The 15786-nt window shown below is 31.2% G+C and overlaps 2 protein-coding genes across 2 annotated transcripts; both read right to left on the bottom strand.

Annotated features, from left to right (window-relative positions):
• Positions 1 to 1170: 1170 nt before the first annotated feature.
• Positions 1171 to 1665, bottom strand: LOC126674509 (secreted RxLR effector protein 161-like). Its single transcript, XM_050368963.1, has one exon. It carries the CDS (start codon positions 1663 to 1665, stop codon positions 1171 to 1173), a length of 495 nt encoding a protein of 164 aa, XP_050224920.1.
• Positions 1666 to 14333: 12668 nt separating this feature from the next.
• LOC126666244 (uncharacterized protein At4g22758) lies at positions 14334 to 15514 on the bottom strand. Its single transcript, XM_050359249.2, has 2 exons — positions 14906 to 15514; positions 14334 to 14808 (listed from the first exon to the last, which is right to left on the bottom strand). Exons 1-2 carry the CDS (start codon positions 15306 to 15308, stop codon positions 14603 to 14605), a joined length of 609 nt encoding a protein of 202 aa, XP_050215206.1. The 5' UTR covers positions 15309 to 15514; the 3' UTR covers positions 14334 to 14602.
• Positions 15515 to 15786: the final 272 nt, after the last annotated feature.

The following is a 15786-nucleotide window of genomic DNA, read 5'->3' as shown; positions in this document are numbered from 1 at the left end:
AAAAGTATTTATTTTTAAATGATTTGACATGTGACATTGAATATATCATCAAATTAGTATGGCTTTCCGACAAGTGACATCCTAGTGAAACAAAATAATAATTTTAATAATAATTATAAAAAAACATGGCATATAATATATATTTTTTGATAATTTAGCATATAATATTCATTTTAGCATTAAGTGAAAGTTCAGTATGAGTGTATGAACTCTAGAGTTTAATACTCCGCAACTATATTCGTTCAAAATATAAAGAAGTGGCAGTAGAAGCTGAAATTTATTAATATCACGACGTGCCAAAATCTGAAATATTAATGTTTGTAGCAGATTTATTGCTGAGGCTTCAGGTAAGGTTGCTGGGTCGATATTCAATCATGATAAACACCATATCTCGGAGTCACATGCTTTTTAAATCAATATTTTATTGATAATTCAAATTATTTTATAAATTTAATAATAATATAAATAATATTTATAAATTAAATTAATTAGCAATTAAGAGCATTTAGAACAAGCCAACAATGAAATAAAAATATTTAAGAGAATTTCACCATTTTATGAATATTTTTTACTACTATAATTTACATGGATTGAAACCTATTTATAGCCAATTTCACCCATCATATAATTAATGCATTTATATGCATGTCAAATATGAGGGTTGAAATTATTTACCTAAACTAAATAGGTAACTTTGAATTTTCATCCATATTTTTACATACTATTCATAACACTCTCCTTGAATGACAAAACATCAATTCTACATTACGCTATATTGTACTGTCTCATTAAAAACTTCACTAAAGAAAAACACAATGGGATAAAAAATTTAATTAGGTAAAAAGAGTGCAGTGCGTAATTTTCCCCCCTCATTGCAACATAAATAGTCCTTTATATATTTCGCAGACGGCGCATTCCAATATTATGAACATGTTTTCTAAATATTGCTGTAGGAATTGATTAAACATACTGGATGTCAATTTCTTGATTTTTTATGAGTTCTTGAGTGTATGAAAAGAATCTTGGAGGTATATGTTTGGTTCTGTCACTCTTGACGTACCCTTTCTTGATTTGTGCTATAGATGCAGTATTATCTTCATATAAGACAGTTGGGCTTTTATGGACTGGAAGGCTACATGATTTTTGAATGTGTTGTGTTATTGATCTGAGCTACACACATTCCCTACTTGCTTCATGTAATGTAGTAAGTTCAACATGATTTGAGGAAGTGGCTACAAGTGTTTGTTTTTGTGATCGCCAAGAAATTGCAGTACCTCCACTTGTAAATACATGTCCAGTTTGAGACCTAACCTTATGAGGATCAGACAAATAACATGCATTTGCATAACCAATCAATTCTAATTTTGAATCGTTAGAATAAAATAAATCAAGATCAGTACTTCCACAAAGATAACAGAATATATGTTTGATTCCATTCAAAAGTCTCTTCGTGGGAGCTGAACTGAATCTTGCTAATAAATTGACAGACAATGATATGTCAGGGCAAGTGCAATTAGCGAGATATACAAGCGCTCCAATTGCACTGAGGTATGGTACTTCAGGACTAAGAGTGTCTTCATTTTCTTCACAAGGACGAAATGGATCAGTTTCAAGCTTTAGTGATCGAACAACTATAGGAGTACTTAAAGGATTTGCTTTGTCCATTCCAAAATGTTTTAAGATCTTTTCAATATAATTTGACTGGTGTACTAAAATGCCATTGTGCATATGTTCAATTTGCAAACCAAGACAATGTTTGGTTTTTTCAAGATCTTTCATTTCAAACTCTTCCTTTAAGTACAAACTTGCTTCATTGATCTCATTATCCGTTCCAATAATATTTAAATCGTCAATATAGCTAGAGAGCTACAATCACAAATTCGGATGTTTTTTTCTTGATAAAAACACATGGACATATAAGGTTATTGACATAGCCTTTATTTATCAAATAGTCGCTCAATCGATTATACCACATGCGCCCTGTTTATTTTAATTCATACAAAGATGTTCGTAATTTGATTGAATACATTATTATATCAAGTACAATTTTAAAAATAATGATACAAATTTTATTTTAAGTTATAATATTTATAATTTTAATAGAAATATGTATGGTTTTGGTTTATATTGATTTATAATTTTTGAAACCGCAAACCAGACCAATAATTATTATTTTTTAATTTCTAAACCAAAATCAAACCAACAATCTTCTAAACTGCAATATTTGGTTTGGTTTGGTTGAATTAGTTTGGTTTGATTGGTTTGAATATTTTATGTACAACCCTAACTGCTATCATAGTTATCCAATTTTTCTCTATATTTTGAATTTAAAAAAAAATTATTTAAATTAGGAAGCTTATTTATCAAAAAATTTAGGGAGCTTAATTTTGATTTTTTAAATTTTTATAAAAGTAGAATAAAAGACAAACTAAATTTTTATAAAAGATAAATTTAAGATGAAAATCATGATAAAAATTTATAATAAAACAATTAAACTAAAATAAGTAGTTTAAAAAGACGAAAACTAGCAAAATTAAATAAGTAGTTTAAAAAAGGTGAAAACTAATAAGAATATTTTATTGGGTTGACTCCATAGAAAATTACGACCTTTACACGGAATTTCATTTTAATCATGACCTTTAAAAATTGGCATTTAAAGGCACGACCTTTTATTTTGTTTCAAATCTATCACCAAAGTAAAATTCGGTGTATTATTTATAACTAAAAATTACAAATCTTACATACTCTAATTGAAAGATATTAATGTTTGATATGGATTTATAATTTGGATCTTTTATAAATAGTTTAGTAAAGAATTTAATCAATAAAAAAATACGGAAATGATAAATTTGAAAAAAAATTGAAAGCAGTGTTTTAAAAACCGAATCGGTGACCGAACCGGTGAGTACACCGGTTTCCAGTTCAAGTGGTTCAATGACCGGTTCAACCGGTTAAATAAATTTTTAAAAAATTGAAAAAAGCCGGTACACCGGTTTTTTACCGGCTCAATTCAGTCTAACCCGGTTCAACATCCAGTTTTTTACCGGTTCAATCCGGTCCGATCTGGTTCAACCAAAAAATCCGTTTTTTTTATAGTTTTAGACTGGACCACTGGCCGGTTCGCGGTTTAACCGGTCCGGTTTTTAAAACACTGATTGAAAGTTCATGGTTTTATATGACAACTTTTAAAGGTCGTGATTAAAATGAAATTCAGTGTAAAACTCGTGATTTTTATGAAATAAATCCTATTCTATTTGGTTAGATTGAATGATAGAATTTTATTAGTTTTTTCAATTATATAAATATATAAATATAAATATTTGATTAATTAACTAGTTCTATTCATGGTCTGAATTGGTAAATTAACCAAACATTAGGTAATAAGTTAAAGAATGTAATTTCAAATTAATCTATTCTATACTAAATATAAAGAACGTGTGGTGCTAATGAGGAGACCGCCATCATACAGTTTTGTAGAAATGAAATGATAATGCTAAAAGCTTTTTATATATTTAGACTTCATGGAAAAACAAGTGAAGATTAATTTGAGTTACAAAATGTGTTTCTTTTAATGTTTATTATAAAAATTATACAGTGAGATCTTTTCTTTTTGGCTGTTGTTATTTGCGACAGTGCAATCCATTTTTGTTTTTATGTAGGAAATTTCGCTTTGGGTACGTTAGAGAATCTCGTGTCTTCAAAACAAAACCAGAATTTGGATTATCACACAAATCCAACATCTCCACTCTTTTTTTTCTTTTTCTCTTCCTTGTTGCTTTTCTTCAATAATTTTAATTTTTGTAACACTAAATACTAACTTTAATTTTCATGATATTCAAGGAAAATTAATAATAATAATAATAATAATAATAATAATGTAATGATATTCAATTAATGATGTAAAAAATGTCTATTTAAGAAATTATCATCTTCATATCGAGAAAAATATGGATTATAAGTATTAGTGAGCTATAAAAAAAGTCCTCATTTTGAAATAATATAGCTAATAATTGCATACCTTAAGAATATTCAAAAGAATAAAATGACCTAATGGAAGTTTTCTTTGAGTTTATTTTGTATATGAAATGACACCATGAAATGATATGATAGCTTTTACACTCTAGATATTTAGGTTTTTGACAAAAGTCATAAATGATTTGATAATTTGTTGATGATTGATGGCTACTCTTTTTTTCTTTCTATTTTCCACAATAAGTGATTCAAAAGTTCATCTTCCATTCATTTTAGACATGTTGGATAATTGATTTTAATTGTTGATATCTAAATAAAGTTAGAATTAAATTTTTAAATCGTTACAAAGAAAATTTGGAAATAATTTCTTAAATGGTTAAAGACAAAATTCTTCATTTGGTGGTCAAAATTAGAATATCTATAAATTAAAATAGAAACATTAAATGGAGGAGGAGTAAGGAAAAAACATAGGCTAAATGTCGTAAAAACGCTAAACTTTTCATAAAAATATCACAAAAGTCATGACCTTTCAATTTTATCGATTTTAGCCAATTGTGGCCAACTCTTAATTTGATTTCAATTTGCTTATGTGGCGCCTACGTGACATGCACATATATTGAAAGGTCGGAACTTTTGTAAAACCAAATAACCAATTTTTGGCCAAAATCGATAAAATTGAAAGATCAGGACTTTTGTGAAATCAAATAATCAGTTTTTGGCCAAAATCGACAAAATTAAAAGATCAGAACTTTTGTGAAATTTTTGTAAAAGGTTTGGCTTTTGTACGACATTTGCCCAAAAACATAAAACAATTTGAAATTAGCACATTTGAGTATTAGTTTGGAATTTTTAGGTATGTATAAATAAATACTTTTGTGAGATTTTAATTTTGTTTCTATAAATATTTTAGAAGAATGAGAGTTTATTTTTATAATTTTATATAAGAAATTATAGATTTGAATTTGATCAATTCAAAGAAATTACAAATCACTTGTATTGTTTATATTCTCATATAGTAAAATGATTATATTTTCATAAGTATTTATTTGGGTTAGTTACATATAAAATTATGACCTTTGCGCCAAGTTTCAAAAATAACATAACTTTTACAACGTGTCAATTATAGACACTACCTTTTATTTTTTTTCAAAAATAACATCGCCGATTTTTAGTGGCATTTTTGCTGACGTGGCATGACACGTGGCAGACCCATCGGCTGTCCAAGTCAGCAAAATTTCACCAAAAATGTGGTCATGATGAAATCGAAAAAAATGAAAGGTGTTGTCTATAATTGACACGTTTTAAAGGTAATGTTATTTTTGAAACTTGGTGCAAAAATCATGATTTTATATGTAATTAACCCTATTTGGTGTTATATTTTTTTATTGAATTTTAATTAAGCAACAACAGTTAAAGCATGTCGACTATATCAATAAAAAAAATTATAATTAAGATTCTCCCATCAATAAAATTTTGTTTGTCATAGTGGTCCAAAATGATAATTTAACTAGATCAACGACTTGATTCTTCTTATCTCAATTAATTTTTTTTATTAGATTAGAGTTTACAAAATTATATGTTAAATCTTGTTATATAAAAGATATAGACAAACGCTCTTATCAATAATGTGTACTATATATCTATTTTTAAATTTTTATCACATATCCGAAAAATGAGTTATGTATCATACAATATTTTTAAAATTACTTCAAAATTGACGTTATAATCATGAGTGGGACTTATATAACAGATAATTATTCATTTTATCAATTTAAATTTTAAAATATATAATTAATATAAATTTAATAGAATATTCATTTAATCTTTTTTATTTTGTCCATAATCATAAAATTATAGCTATGTCAACTATTATATGCATAAACAGCGGCATGAATTGATATTACAATATTAACCATTTCTTTCTATACTTATTTCAATCTTCTAAAATTAATAGATATTTTTTTTTATCTTTTATAAATTATAGGCATACATTTTAAATGATTAATTGTCATAATCATTCCATTTCGATAGAGTTCGGGTTTTTTTTTACCTCGAAACTCTTATCATTTTTAATAAACAACAATCTTTAAAATTATTCTTTTATTTTTATTTAAATCCACTGATGAGCTAAATTTATTGATATTATTGAAATATATAAAAATAATATAGTAAAAAATTGTAAAAATATAATATTAAATGTATTCTCTTAAAGCATGTGATCATGAAAAAGTAAACAAATCTATTAAAACTTTTTCGTTCCAAATTGATAGAGAAATTAGGACAAACATAAATATTAAATCTTTTAATAAATCTATATAAAATAAATAATTTTATAAAATTATATTACAATTAGCTTTATTTAATATGTTATTGATTTTGTCTGTTGATAATATTTGCTCTCTTTTTAACGTACTATAATTAATGAGAATTATTTTCCAAATACCTGTCTTTTGCAAAGTATTTATACCATTTTAGCCCATCTTTTCCTCTAATCCAAGGCTACCTAATTTGCCAATTTATTTACCAAAATACCCACTATATAAAGAAGTTTTATCTCATTTTAGATTAAATTTTTTTATAGCAGACTTTTTTTCTCTCTCCTCTCTCTCGTCTCTCTCCAAGTTCTCTCTTCTTTTCTTCTTTTTTCTTCTTCTTTTTCATTTAATTTTCAGTTTATCTCCTCCGGTTACTTTTCCGTTCGTCTTTCCGATCGCGTTTCCGTTTGTCTAATTCCAATGGATTTCTCGTCGTTTCCGGTTGTTTTTCCCTTCGTCTTTTTCGTTCGCACTAGTCCGTTCGTCTCTTCCGTTCGTGCTATGGATTTCTCGACTCGTTTTTAGATTTGTGTAATTTTTTAGGTTTTTTGTAATGATTTAGATATTTTGTGAATAAATTATTGTAGATATATAATTTTTTGTTTATAAAATTGTTCTATTATTCATATAATTATTTATTTTGTCTTCTTTTATTCATAAATTTATTTATTGCTACTGATTTTGTAAAAAAAAATTGATTTATGGTGCATCTGTAGTAATTTTATAATATCTTTACGTTTTAGTGTATTTTTGGGTTATTTATAGTATATTTCTGTCATTTTTAGTATATTTATGGTGCATTTACAGTGTTTATGGTGTATTTGCAGTGTTTCATGGTATAAACCACAAAAACACTACAAAACGCCATAAATACACTACTTATACACTACTTATACACTATATATACACTAATCTTACACTATATAAACACCATAAAAACATTATATGTACACTACTGTTAACACGATAAAAAAAATCTAGAAAAAAATTCTATAAAAAATAAAAATTAAAACTATATATACACTAATCTTACACTATATAAAAAAAACTGCCGGTCGGTTTGGTCAGTTTAGTCGACCGAACCGAAAAACCAAAAACCGAAATTGAAAACTTGAAATTAAAAAAAAAGGTATTTTTCGTAAATAAAAAAAATCAGAAAAGAAAAGTCAAAACTTGCAATGTAAAGTTGTAAATAAAATGCCGAAAGATGTATTTTGGGAAATTACCACTAATTAATGAGATTATATATACCATTTAATTATTTAAATAAAAAAATGAATATTGATAATTTAAAAAAAATATAAAATAATGCTTTTTAATTTAGAACGGATGGAATACTCGAAGACAAAAGCTAATATTAAAGAAATACAAATTATTTTCTATATGTTAAGATGAAACAAGCTTAATATCTTTTTTATAAATTAATTTATTTTATGAATGGACTAAACTTTTTTAATACACAAATTTGATCTAAACTGCGGAGAAATTTTTAGGTAGACTCAGTCCACCACGTCATTTGTGGACTAAACTTATTACATAATGACATGTCATCAAAATGACACCAATCTTATAATATTACTATTCAAATGTGTAAATAAATAATAAACGAATTTATGAGATTGCCATTATTTTAATGACATATCATTATGTGATAGGATTAATCTATAAATAATATGATGGACTGAATCTATCAAAGAATCTGTCCTAAATTGCCTAATAGTTTGATATGTGAGCTTAAATGATAAGCAATGACCTCATAACAAATCCTTTCAAATGAACAAACAATCAAGTCACCTCGCAGTTGCACAAAATATCATAAAATTCATTTTTGAAAGATCCACAGATTTACATTTTTGCATTAACAAGAAACATAAAAACACCAAAAAGAGAGCGGGATTGTTAATTAGTGATGGATACCGAATCCTATTCTACTTATAATGGAGCCGAGTCGCAGGAGATCTATTCTCAGACGACACCAGACTCCCGCCCAAAGGGCCAAATCCACCGGATCCGCCTTGACTGGAATACATCATTCGACATCATAAAGACCGAATTCCTGAGGACTCGGACAAAGTACGTCGACCCCGGGATTCGGATTAGATCTCCAAGATCTACGCATATTCGGAGTATCTGTCCTATTTGGATACAAATTCCAACTTAGGAAGATAACCTCCAACTTAGGAAGACGAGACTATTTAGGAATATCTTCCTAAATAGGACTCCTGTATGAATAAGGAAGGACATTCCTAATCAGGGTCAAACCCTACTAAATAGGAATCACTCTCCTATTCCATATCTACAAGGTATACATTCAACTACTATAAAAGGAGTTTAAGGTATGCCTAAACACACAACTTAGAACAAATACAATTATTCTCTCTTAAGCCTAAACTGACTTAAGCATCGGAGAGCTAATCGGACAAACCGTCCGATTAGCCATCTACACTGTTTTGCAGGATTAATGCCGTCGAGATGCCGGAACCCATCAATTGGCGCCGTCTGTGGGAAAAGCTTGAAAACTTCGAACTTGAAGAAGCTTTTCTGAACTCAAATAAATTCTTATTGAAGGATGGCATCTGACAGGACTAATCCAAAAAACAACAGATAGATCTAACGATCTGATAAATTTGAAGAATCAAGAAAAAACAAAACGATTATCATCAAGAATAATAAAAGGAGGAGCGAGCAAATAAGTGCAATAAAGAAAATTAAGCAGGATAAGGCGAGGAGATATAAAGCTGAAAAGAGAAAAAAAGCCGCAAATTGGCCCGACAAGCGAGCTGCTCAATTTATAAATTAAAGAAAAAAGGAAAGGAAACGAAGCAAAAAGAATAAACCCAACACAAAAGCAACAGGTGGCGTTGAGATTGGATTAAACACAACAAATGGATGAACAAAAGTATAACTAAGCAATAATAAATTGGAGGAACAAAATTAAAGCACTAATCGCTGCCCACAAATTTGTTAGCTGCAAACCAATTGAAATAATATGCAACGATGATGCAAGCACTGATTGAGAAGTCTTTTGACCGAATAAACGGAGAAAAAAAATCAAGAACAAATAACATGACCGTCAAGAACAATCTATATAATAAAAGGAGGAAGAACGAGCAAATAACAAACAATTAGCGGAAACGAAGAGGATTTTCTAGCATCACCAATATTATATTCGGAATTGACGAATCGGAGATATTATCTTATTATCAACGGGAGCTAAATCACGATAAGTTTTCAAACTCATTAAATATTTTATTACATGTGGAATTAATTGCTCGTGTCATGATTTCAGCATGTTGTCCACCTCGCATGATTTCTTTTAAATTGATAGATTATAATTTGCAATTATTTTTGCATTAATCGAAATTACAATATAAGATTTATCAAAATATATATTTTATCTTAGTACAATATTTAAAATCTTTACTTATTAGGAAATATTTATACATGAATATATTTACAATACCTTAACTAAGCACATACATATGACTATATGAGATATTTTCTTTTTAGGAAAGATATATACATAACTCGACAATAATTTAGTTAAGCATATGAGTACAAATATCTATATATATGTGAGATTTTTGCTAGTTAGGAAATCTTATAAAAAAAATATTGCATGACTACAAAAGACTAATCAGCTAAGAAGGAAATAATCAAATGTAGCATATGAAATCATTAGTTTCCTTTATCAAGTAATAGATTTACTACTTGAATATACAATATCTTTATGAAGAAGAAAACCGTTTAATAAAAATTTATAATGTGAGAATGGACTATATCCTACATAATTTATATAAGATCGCTTGCTATCTTAAAACACAACTCTATATGATAAATTTATATTATATCTTGAAGTCCATTATTGGACCAGTCAAAATTTATAAAATACAGACATAGAAGATGAAGAAAATAAAAGAAGAAATGCTGGAGAATATACTGAAAGAAGAGACGAGATGTCCCAAATACCAGAAAACTAGGCGAACAATGCCCAACAAAAAATAAAGAACGAAATGGATCGAGAGGCAAAAAGTGAAACGGCCCAAGAGGCTAAGAGAGAGATGGTTCGAAAGACAAACCGAAGGCGAAACAAACATATAGATGAAGAGAAAGTTTTGATCAGGAGCAAAAACGGTCCAAAGACCGAAGGTTAAGATGTCCTAGAAAGCTGAAGGAAGAAATCGCCGTAAAGGCGAAAATAAAACTTGAAAAAACGATTTAAAGACCAAAGGACAAGATGTCTCAGAAAGCTAAAGGAAAAGAATAAATCAGCAAAATAAAGGGAATACTACCCGAAAATAATGAAGAAGGGCATAACACCCCTAAAAACAACGAGAAACAAGAAAGATGAAAGGAATGAAGAAAACAAAAATAATGTCAAAACGGAGAAGATTAAAAAGATACCACCTGAAAAGGTGAAAAACAAAATGAAGTCATGAGGAGACCAAATTTAAGAAGAGAATAAAGGAAAAATACTCCAACAAAAAAAAGGCGAATCCTCTGAATCTCCATATTGAAGTAAAAACACACATGTAGCAGAAGAAGTTATGGAAGAAAATATAGTTAAGACACTAAAGAACATCAAAACTGAAGAACTCGACTTGGACGACGTGAAAACTGAAGTGCTCACCCCTATCAACGCAGTAAAAGGAAGAACGAAAAACGGCCCAAGAGGCGAAAAACGAAGACATGATCTAAAAACGGGCATAAATACCCTTTGAGATCGGTGTATTTGTGGGGGAGCTTGAAGGAAAAGATACAAATTCCACGAAGAATGCGATCAAGAAAAGAAAAAAAAAAGACAAACAATTAGCGGAATCAAATAACTCAGATCTAATGATTACAAAAACATCCAGAAAAAAGAAATAAAGCGAGAGATGGTGGCAACAGAACTCCTACAAGGAGTAAAAGAATATAGAAAGCATAACAAAAATCGGTGGCAAGAAAAGAAAAAATAAATATAAAGGCCGAAAGAAGAGAAGAAATAAGAAATCAAATGAAGTTTACCCAGAACAATAATGAAGATGGAGAAAGAAATCAATAAAGAGAACATCACTTGAGATCATGAAGAACCAAGCGATGTAAAAATGAAGGAAAAGACCTCGGGCAAAACGAATGAATAAACAAAGAAGGCTCCGCCAAAGAAGAATAAGCCAAAGTTTAAACAAGAAGAGACTCGCCTTAATAAGGCTCGGTCAAAAAGAATAAACAAAGAAGGCTCCGCCAAAGAAGAATAAGCTAAAGCTTAAACAAGAAGAAACTCGCCTTAATAAGGTTCAGTCAAAAAGAGTAAAACCAAGAAAACAACAAAAAAAAAAAATAAAGCTTGACAAAGATGAATCATCCAAAGAAGACTCATCCAAAGGAAAACCCCAAGAGGAACAAAGAAGATAGATTCGTCTGAACTTGAAGAAAACCCCAAGAGGGAAAGAATGAAGAAAGAAGTAGAAGTCAAATGGCCCATCATCAAGTATAAACTTTTGTCATACCCGATAGTGCCAATCGCCCGTCGTCAAGTATAGATTTTTTGTCATACCCGACGGTGACAATCGCCCATTGTCAAGTATAGATGTTTGTCATACTCAATGGTGCGAACTATCTTTAATTCATACAACGCAGCAAAGCAGAAAGGAATCGGAATAAATAAAGGCGAAATGCAAAAAAACCAGAGTATAGATTTACTCTAAAATAAAGGCGAAACGGCAAAAAAACCAGAGTATAGATTTACTCTAAAATAAAGGCGAAACGCCCAAAAACCAGAGTATAGATTTACTCTAAAAATAAAAGCAAAACGCCAAAAACAGAGTTTAGATTAACTCTAAAGGCGAAATATCAAAGATCAAAATCAACTCGAAGCAAAATAAAGCGAAAGGCGAATCAACTAAATAAATAAAATAAAGCGAAAGACGAAACGCCAAGAAATAGAGGAATGCGAAGGAAAGAGAAACGCCGAAAAATAAGAGAAATGCGAAAGAAAGGCAAAATGTCAATCAAAAGGAATGCGGGAGATCTCAAAACAGAAGACCGGGTCTAAAATGATTCGGTAAAAATAAAGCCAAGAGCCCAAATAAGGCGACTCGCCCAAATCAGCGAATCACAGGCAACTCGCCTAAATCAGAGGAACAAATCTAAAAAAGGAAGACAGTCCGCCGGAAAAGAATTAAAATCAAGGAAAATCGACGAAATAAATTGAATGACCTGATCTCAAAAACGGGCATAAATACCCTATGAGATCAGCGTATTCGTGGAGGAGCTTGAAGGACTCATTTATGTTCAAAGAAGAAAACAAAATTCTCAAAATGAAAAAGAATTGCAAACAAGAAGAGTCACCTCGAAGAAACAATTACTCATTAAAAGAGTAAACATCAGCTAAAATAAAACTTCGATTAATGAAGATAAAGACAAGCACAAAGAACACGGGAATGTTGAAATATGAAAACCAAGAAAGGAAGAATGAAGATCAAGAATAAGGAGGAATAAACAAGAAACTTAAAATCACAATCAACGAAGATCAAACATAACAAATGGAAAATAAGGAGTAATGTGGCAGTAAAGAAGAATCGACCGAGTACTAAACAAAAAAGTTTAAAACCCTGAAATAAAAAGAATAAAGGTTTCGCGCATAAAAGATGGTTCTCCCAAGATGAGGGAACATCCAAAGATAAGGCTTCGCCCAATACAAGGGCTTCGCCAACTAATGAAGATTCATATAGTATAAAAGCTTCACCAAATGATGAGGAGTCGCCACATGAATTTTGCCTATGAAAATATTTAAAAGAAGACAATAAGTCTCGCCAAGAGAATGGGCTTCGTCATAAAGAATCGCCGAGAAGGATCTCAACAAAGAGGAATAGGATAAACAAATAAAATTCAAAAGGCCGATGGATCGAATCAGAAAATTGATTGGAAATTAGAAGACAATTGAAGAAATGTAAAGAACATAAAACAATCAAAACATGAACAAAGGAATACCTGGAGATAAAGCATCAAAATAAATCAACGAGATTCACCAAGAGTCTCACCAAAAGAAGAAATCAAACACGAGAATTAAAGATTGAAGATGAGGCACAACTACTTTCGAACAACCAAGAGTAAAAGATGAAAAATGTAACAAATACAACAGTTTAAAGACAAAGGAAGATAGAACGAATGGACACATGTCCTACCTTCAAAAAATAATGAATAGATGAACGACACATGGCGAAAAAGGAGAAAAACTGGAATCTTGCTCGAGAAGCAAAAAGGAACGTCGGGATACAAAACGACTCGCCTCAAATAGAGCTGAAATACTCTAAGGCATAAAATACCATGATTTCAGCTCACTTGCGGGGGGGCTAATGATGGATACCGAATCCTATTCTACTTATAATGGAGCCGAGTCGCAGGAGATCTATTCTCAGACGACACCAGACTCCCGCCCAAAGGGCCAAATCCACCGGATCCGCCTTGACTGGAATACATCATTCGACATCATAAAGACCGAATTCCTGAGGACTCGGACAAAGTACGTCGACCCCGGGATTCGGATTAGATCTCCAAGATCTACGCATATTCGGAGTATCTGTCCTATTTGGATACAAATTCCAACTTAGGAAGATAACCTCCAACTTAGGAAGACGAGACTATTTAGGAATATCTTCCTAAATAGGACTCCTGTATGAATAAGGAAGGACATTCCTAATCAGGGTCAAACCCTACTAAATAGGAATCACTCTCCTATTCCATATCTACAAGGTATACATTCAACTACTATAAAAGGAGTTTAAGGTATGCCTAAACACACAACTTAGAACAAATACAATTATTCTCTCTTAAGCCTAAACTGACTTAAGCATCGGAGAGCTAATCGGACAAACCGTCCGATTAGCCATCTACACTGTTTTGCAGGATTAATGCCGTCGAGATGCCGGAACCCATCAATTAGTAAAATCAGTCTTAATTAATCATAATTTAATATATTAGTTAAATTCCAATTTACCTGATATGATAACAGTGCACAAACATAAATACAAAGCTGTACAAATTTTCAGCTAATTTTCTTATGAATTTAAAGAATTTAATTGCCTAATTAATTAATGCAATTTTACAACAGAATAATATTGCAGATTCTACATAATTACATTCACCTTTTTTTTAATATTAGTGGCGGAATCGGAAAATCAACATCACAGAATATAAATTTTCGAAAGAATATTAAGACAAAAAATAATGACGATAGCCGGAAGACAAGGAGTAAGGGGCGGCCAGTAATCAGGGCCACCACCGGCACCTCTCCTAGTTCCGCCGGTGGCACAATTAATTTTTGCTTTCTTCAATTACAGCAAGAAATCTATGAATTTTAACCAAGATGAACCTGCAGTTTTAACTGCCTTCTGAACTTCATTTGAACAAGACGACGTCGTTATTGCTGCGTTGTTGATGCTGATGCTGCAACTTGCACCGTCATAAACCGCCGTTTTTGTCGCGCATAAGAAGAAATTTCTCGAACCTAACGCCATTAGCTTCTCCTCTCTGTCAAGACCTGAACAGAGAAAAAACCGGTCAATATCTATCGTACACGTGTCAATCCAATCAAACAAAAATTCATTAAATTTAGCAATCATGATCTGTTGTCTTACTTTCCAAGCTAAACTGCGAGTAATGGAGATCAAACTCCGAAGCATCCGCCGAAATAATCGGACGGCGGCCTTCCTTCATGTACTGCTTCATAGTAGCCGTAATCAACTCACCGACGGTGGATTCCGGCGACATCAAAACCTGTACGGCACCAACACTGCCTTGAACCGTTACGTTTAGTAATAGTTTTGTTAACTTCGGTCTCGCTTCCGTGAAAGAGGCTCCAGCGGACATACTCCGTCCTCCGAGCAAGTCCGGTACTGTGTTCGGGCGGCGAAGCCGAGATTCCGGTACTTCCATAGGTAGTTTTCCGTGAAACGACGACGCTTTCTCTTTTAACTTGTTTTTACGATTTTTCTCTGGCTCCTGTCCTCTTCGGATATTACTCTTTGGAGTTGTAGGCATTGTAGAACAAACGGCGGTAGCGCAATAAGCGGAGGCGAGGGAAACCGAGAGAAGCGGAGGAGCTACGGTGACTCTCAGTTTTCCGGTGAACACTAGAGATCATATAAACTGTGGCAATATTGTAAATAAAAGGAAAACAAATGGCTTAGTAAATAAAAGGAATATTTAGAGAGAAAATGGAATTATGGACCTGAAAAATTGAAGAGTGAATTAGGGTTAATATAGAGAGAATCGTGGATAAATGAAAAACCGGGTATAACCGGCTGTAATGCGGTAAAATGTCAAATTGGACAGTTGATGACCGGGGATTACCGGTGGTTTCGTTGTTTTTAGGATAATGTTAGGCCGTCAGATTAATTAGTTGGGGATAGTGATAAATACGCAAATGTGTAGTGACACGTGGAAAATAGAGTTTTGGTTTGGGTTTCAGTTGGGGTGAGTACGTGCGTAACATGAAACAGTGCGTGTGAGACGTCAC

This window comes from Mercurialis annua, linkage group LG1-X, assembly GCF_937616625.2.
Source record: "Mercurialis annua linkage group LG1-X, ddMerAnnu1.2, whole genome shotgun sequence".
Classification (NCBI taxonomy): domain Eukaryota; kingdom Viridiplantae; phylum Streptophyta; class Magnoliopsida; order Malpighiales; family Euphorbiaceae; genus Mercurialis; species Mercurialis annua.
Note: the sequence above shows the minus strand (reverse complement) of the source record. Positions and strands in the feature narration are given on the sequence as shown.